The 7016-nt window shown below is 32.9% G+C and overlaps 1 protein-coding gene across 1 annotated transcript; it reads left to right on the forward strand.

The window, feature by feature from the left end:
- The first annotated feature begins 4330 nt into the window (after positions 1 to 4330).
- Positions 4331 to 5089, forward strand: LOC104818619 (auxin-responsive protein IAA29). The gene is made up of 2 exons (XM_010548262.1): positions 4331 to 4692; positions 4781 to 5089. Exons 1-2 carry the CDS (start codon positions 4403 to 4405, stop codon positions 4983 to 4985), a joined length of 495 nt encoding a protein of 164 aa, XP_010546564.1. The 5' UTR covers positions 4331 to 4402; the 3' UTR covers positions 4986 to 5089.
- The last annotated feature ends 1927 nt before the right edge of the window (positions 5090 to 7016 follow it).

The following is a 7016-nucleotide window of genomic DNA, read 5'->3' on the forward strand; positions in this document are numbered from 1 at the left end:
ATGTTCACCACCTTCTCTCGAGATAGACACCACGACAATCAACGATAATTTAAAAGAATTAATTGAATTATTCATACCAATAATATGCATCTACCTTTTCAGTTGTCTATTTCGATAGAACTCCAAAGTTAAGTGTGTTCGCTTTTGATTAGTCTTACGATAGATAGTGTTATGGGAAGAAAAGTATGTGAGTGAGGGTAAAACACGTTAAAAGATCTCGTGTTGGTATGTGAAAGTAGTTTCAACATCAATAACGTTAGTGGGTCATTACAAAGTTGATGTCGATATTCGGTTGAAGTATGAGCTAATGTTGAAATTGATGTAGAAGAAGTAAGTGATGTTGATGTTGATGTTGATCTTAATAAGGATGCAAATGTTGAAGTTGATGCATATAGTAGGCTTGATGAAGAAACTATTAACGCAATATTTAGAAAGATTGAAATGACGAGAAACTCTGAAGAGTATGTAAGTGATAAAGAACATGTGGATAATGAGAATATGTGTCCAGGAACTCGTATATCTAGAGATGAAGAATGAGAGGAATTTAAGCACTTAAGAAGAAAATGTATACTTCAAGAATAGTAAAGAAGGGTGATGAGATATTTTTATTGGGTACAGAATTCAAATGGAGATAAGAGTTCAAGAATACGCCGTTTTAGTATATTTTAGACAACAATTTAAATGGTAGATTGTCAAGATGAGAACAAGATACGTATGCAACAATATGTTTGCATAAAGGTTGTGGGTGGAGAATATATTGTTTCATAGAAAAACCCATGAATAAATGGATGATCAAGGTGCATCAATTTGAGCATAACTACCAACATTGGAGTTGCTTCCATATTATCATGTAAACACATTGTCAAGTTGTTCTTATATATAATTAGAATACAATGTCATCATTTGTTGTACCTTATATGCAATACGTGTTTAATGGAAGTTGAAAGTTCATCTTACTAAATGTTTTAAGGCACGACATGAGGCTTTTTCATTGGTTATGGAAGATCAAAAGATACAGTTTTGCAAAGTTATGAGATTATGAAGCAAAATTGCATATTGAACAACTTTTTTATCGTTTCTATGTATGTTTTGAAGTGTTGCAAGAGTCATAGAAGTAAATTATCGTCCAATTTTGGGTTTAGATGGATAATTTCTGAAATAGGAGTTGAAATGACAATTTGATCACTTGTGTGACGAGTTTTAAATTCATAATCTGATTCACAACGTATCCGCATATATAGGAAGTTGTAGTATCGAGGTCAATCATATGAACTTAAGAGGCTTGTAGTTAAGAATTGACTAAAACTAGGCAAAGAGTGAAACAAATGATGATGGTTGGTTGGTTTTGGATTTTCAGGTATGAGAATAAAAATAGAACAATAAAAAATGTAAAAAAATTAAAATGAGGCAAAATCTATATGATGGAAGCGTTATGGGTATCAAGAATTGCTAAGTATGCAAAAAATGCAACTAAAGATGATGAAATTATGGATATGCTTCTTCTTAATTATGGGGATTTAAAGTCTAAAATTGGGTTCAATTTAATCTACCTACTTTCGTAGCCTAGAAAGAAACCTAAGCATATTAAATGACCTTATCCAATATAGTCCATTTAAATGAATGATTCACTAAACCAAGACGTCATGCTTCCTTAGATCGTGGGATGATTTTTAACATTAAGTTTTGTATTCATCAAACCAACTAATCGATCTCAATCAATGATAGCAATCCAAATTCATACCCTAAGTCTCTCAAAAGATTCAAAAGGTCTGGGATGATTTTATTGATTGTGGGATATCAAACGAGGCAAGAGATTACAGGTTTCTCAGATCACGCTACAGGAATTTGTAGAGAGTAATCGAACAAGAAAATAATTATGATGAAAACACTATTATTCGATGCTTTTTTCGGTTTGTAACAGCCTCATCTGATTTAGCCATAAGATTACCAAAATACTCTTAAGTTTATTATAAGCCAACAGACTCAAGTGATGTTGTTTCTCAACTGCAGTTTATGAAACCTTCAGCTTGAAGTTTCAACTCACTCACTTCTATGTTTCCTTCATCAGTTTCAAATATGCATATACACATTCGCACGTACGAATTGCGTTCACTCTCACACATGTTTTATGCGTTTTTAGATGACTTTTGTACACTATCGGGTGAATTTAATGTATTTTTAAACGAGTTTTGTGCATTTTCAAATGAGTTTTATATATTTACGTATGAGCTTTGTACCATCGGTTTTGAGCACCACTTATGAATTTTATGAACTTATAGATGAGTTTATATTTTAAAAATATAATTAATTAAAAATAATTTGAGAGATTTAAAAAAAAAAGGATAATAAACCCATAAAAATTCTCGAGCTTGAGAATTGGAAGAAAATAAATTTCTAAACTAGTGGGCTAAAATAATAATTACTGAACTTGAAAAATATGGAAATATAAATCTTGAACTTAAGAAATGGTGTCATGACAAACTTTGATTGATATTGACTAATTAAAATGTAAGATATTATCCTACACATTTAATGATACGTCATATTTTTTGCCACATATGCAGAACTGAAAATATTAAACGAGTTTAATGAATCGGACCAAATCGGATTTTATTTAGCCGGACCAAATCAGTTAAAAATCTATTGTTCATCATCTTCTTCAGTTAAGGTTTTGAGACCCTAATCATTACCATTATTTTCTATCTCATTTCCGTTGTCGTTGTGGTTATGATATCAACAATGACAAAGGAAAGAAAGATCAAGATAGACAACCATGGAAGAAAGGAGAAAATTGTTTGTATTTCTTTTTCGGATAGAGAGACTTACAGGAAAGAAAATCTATTTCAAAGAAAATTTAGGATTATCACATGTGATATTCTCATGGCAAGATTGAAAGTTAAATTGTAAAGAATGAATAACACAAATGTTATTTCCATTTGGACAATCCAAATTATAATGTCTGAGAAAGTGATGACGACGATTAGGGTTTCAAAACCTTAATCAAAGAAGATGATGAACATTAGATTTTTAGTTGATTTGGTCGAGTTAAATAAAACCTGACTTAGTCAGTTCATTAAAATTCATTTAATATTTTTGGTTCTACATATGTGAAAAAAAAATCTGACATATCACTGGATAGATAGGATAATATCTGACACTTTAATTAATCAACAGCGGTCAAAATTTGTTATGACACCATTTTTCAAGTTCGGAATTTATATTTCTATGTTTCTCAAGTTCGGGAATTAATATTTCAGTCTACTAGTTTACGAATTTATTTTCCACCAATCTTCAAGTTCGAGTATTTTTATGGGTTTATCTTTTTTAAAAATAAAAATATAGAGATTTATTTTTTAAAATATAGTTCTCTCTATAGATAAATTTTTTATTTTTCTTTTATTTTTTTCTTTTCAATCGAGGTTCGAATCTTTATTTAGGAAGGATATTCATCCGAAGTAACTGAGTCGAATGTTCGGTGAATTTCCGGATTATAAAAAAAAATAGGTTAATATTGGTATTTTGAAGAAAAAAATATATAATTTACAAAATACCAACCTTTTAGGGAATACTTTATAAATATAGATTCTTTTTTGACACATTTTGCCAAGCAATCACTTATCCGTTTAAAATATTTTGCTCTGATTTTTACAATAAAATGATTAGTACAGTATATTTATTTTTCTTCGCTAATCACGGGTTCATCTCGGATTCATATTCATATTCATATTCATATTGAATGAAAATTTATTAATATGGCAATTTATTTATTTTATTGATTTGTATGTGAAAAAGAAGCTCAGAGTAAACTAAGAATGCATTAGAGAAACATTGAAGAGAAGTGTCCGCATCCATGTCGGGGTTTTCTCCCGACCACTACTTTTACCTTGTCGCTTTGGAAAATTCCATCTCATTTCATGATCTTCCCCTCCATGCTTCATAATTTACCATTATTTATTTTAAATATTTTTTCATATGAAATACACATTTCCTTTATTTTTTTTTTATTTTCTCGTGAAATAAGCCTTGTTTCCATCTTTTTTTTCCTCACAAAGACATGCCAAATTCATATATATATACACCAAAGTAAATATTAATTCTAATATATATAAAACTATTTTCATTGTTTTATGAAATTGGACCTTTAATTATAACAAAAAAGAAATTATTTGAGACCCATCTGGGCATTTTCCATTTGCATTTCATATAAAATATTTTTGCATTTATAAGGGTGCATGTACATGAAAAAGACCCAATCTCCTTGACTGTCGCACCCTTCGCTTATAAATACTCGTGATGTCTACGAAATCCACATAGCAATCCAAATCGACCAAAGAAAAAAAAAGTTTCCATCTTTTTTTTTTGTTTCTCATAAGGAAAAGCATAATTAGAATTGTGTAGAGATATGGGGCTTGAGCTTTGTCTCACCCTTCCGTTCCCACACACTCCTTCACAAGTGTTTGACTTTGACCTCGACGAACATTGCTCGACGTTTGGCTCCGGTGCCACTAAGTCCTGTTTGGCTGCAGAGAAATCCGGTTGCGGTGGCGCTGGGAAACGGTTGCGTTTGGACGCTGCGTTTGGGAGTTTGCATGGAGAGCGTTCTGTGCTGAAACCGCGTTTGGTTTCTTGGGATCGCCAACCAAACGAGGAAGAAGATGATTTCGAGAAACGCAGCTGTTCCGTCATTTATGAGTGAGTATACTCAAATATTACAAAGGGTTTACATAATTCTAAAAATCACAAATTGTATGTATAACATTTTTTTTATATATATATATAGGAAAGATGAAAATAATCGAATTGTGGGATGGCCTCCGATTAAGTCATGGATGAAGAAGTATCATCCATATCGTCACCATCATCCTTATGGTCGTCAACGAGCGTCATGGTCATCATCATCATCATCAAAGTCAAAGTCAATGTATGTAAATGTGAAGATGAAAGGTGCCGCAAGAAAGATTGACATCAAGCTTTTCAACTCTTAGACCTGGTGATTTCTAAGCAGTGTTTCAAATGTAGTTGTTGTTTCAGTTCAATTCAATCTCCACAAGATGATTATGCCTCGTTATCAAGTGATTACGGTTTTATACACTCATTTTCAAGATATAACGAGTAAGATTCAACAAAGTTATCACTTATTTTAAAAGAATCCGGTAAACTATAAAAGTTTAGAACTATTTTATAAAAAAAATAAAGAAAAATTTTGATGTAAAAAATGTTGGCTATTGGTTCAAGTCAAACATGAGTGTACTGTGTAAGGAGTGAAGATTGAAGTTGATTGGTTTAATATTCTGTTTTATTTGTAAGTGTCAGTTATGTATGCAATTATGTTAGAGTTAGTGTAGTAGTTATTACTTTTTAACTGTAAAGGACTATTCTTTTTTTGTATATATGTGTGGTTTATGAAGTTTAATAAAAGTGTAAGAATTTTATGAAATTTGTGTGTTTAGATTTTGAATTTTTTGTATTAGGATAAGAGTTCATAAATCGATTTAGGGTTGGTTTCTACGTTTCACGAAGGGAAAAGAAAAATAAAACCTCAAAAGAAACCAACATATAAACCTGAAGAACTCGTATATCACCGTGGTAATCGAATATTTATCTCGAATTCGATATAACCTCGAAGTAAAACGACCCAGAGCCTGTATTAGATCATCTAGGGTTGAAAAACACAGCTCCTCTACGCGTATTCACACCAACGGAAATGATTCCAAATGTTTTGGAACTGATATGCTAGGATCTGTGAAGAGAATTGAGATTTCAAAAACTCGGGATCCAATTCTGAGAGCTAGTTCACAAGGATAACGCTTCTCTTGGTCTCTAGGGTGTGTCTCCGAGTTTTAGTGTGTATTTTTGAGTTTGGACAGTTTCTCTCAACTTAAAAGGACTTCCAAACCCCTGATCAAGTCAGAATAGGAAACTCTCCCTGAGAGTCGGACTGGTCCGGACTAGATCTGGTCGGTCTGGACCAGTTTGTTAATGAAAAATGACCTCATTCTGAGCTCGACTCCGGTCTGGACAGACCAGGTTTTGGTCCGGACTGGACTGTATCCAAACTGACTAAATCTCGCTGATCACGTATGCCAGACTGGTTCGATCTGATCCCAGTGTGGTCCAGTTCAATCATGTCCCTTGAAAATGCCTTCTCAGATGTGATAGCTTGATCCGACATCCTGTTGTCCAATCCCACCTTTCGACTCTTCACATGTAAGTCTATCCCTATTGGTATGTGATCTACTGAGTCCATTCGTAGTGGTAATGGCTTTGAAAACCATTCCCGAATAATAAGTCATGGTTAACCTCTAGCAAGGCACCATGATCATCCACGTTGAATTGAGCTAGAGGCGATCTAACGAAGGCAATAACAACTCAAATTCTGATTCTTTGTCTTATGATATCATATGTTAATTAAAAGTATTGAACCAACCACCCTTCAAGTTCAACCGCTTTCTCGTTTGGCAAATCGACTAACAAGATATATGAACATTTCATCTATAGCATGACCATGTTTTTTCACAGTTCAGTTTTCAGGAGGGGTCCAGGGACATCTCTCCTGTTAAAGAGGTGATAAATCTTGTCTTGATTGTCTATTATCTCCACATGACTCATAAACGTATTTGATCAATATCGTTATGATCATCTGATTAAAGATGACGTTTGACGCAGTCAAAACACGCTACTCTTCATATCAGATATTCTAGGCATCTCAGGTATGAGGATCCAAGAACGAACCACTACATGAGAACCAAGTCCTACCTCATGTCTATGTGACAACCTCATACGGGTCATCTAGTCACTTGTTCACAACGAGTACCCATGATTATGATTCACATCCAATGCTTATGATCATCTCTATAATTATCAATCACACATAATATTAGTTTTAATTCATCATAGTTTCCACGATAACAACTAAACAGAGAGTTTAAAATCATCCTATAATGACTCAAGGATACCGATATATAACATTCATGCAAATCATATAATGAGAAAAATAATGCATTCATAATTTCGTG

Source organism: Tarenaya hassleriana, unplaced genomic scaffold (assembly GCF_000463585.1).
Source record: "Tarenaya hassleriana unplaced genomic scaffold, ASM46358v1 Cleome3, whole genome shotgun sequence".
Lineage (NCBI taxonomy): Eukaryota > Viridiplantae > Streptophyta > Magnoliopsida > Brassicales > Cleomaceae > Tarenaya > Tarenaya hassleriana.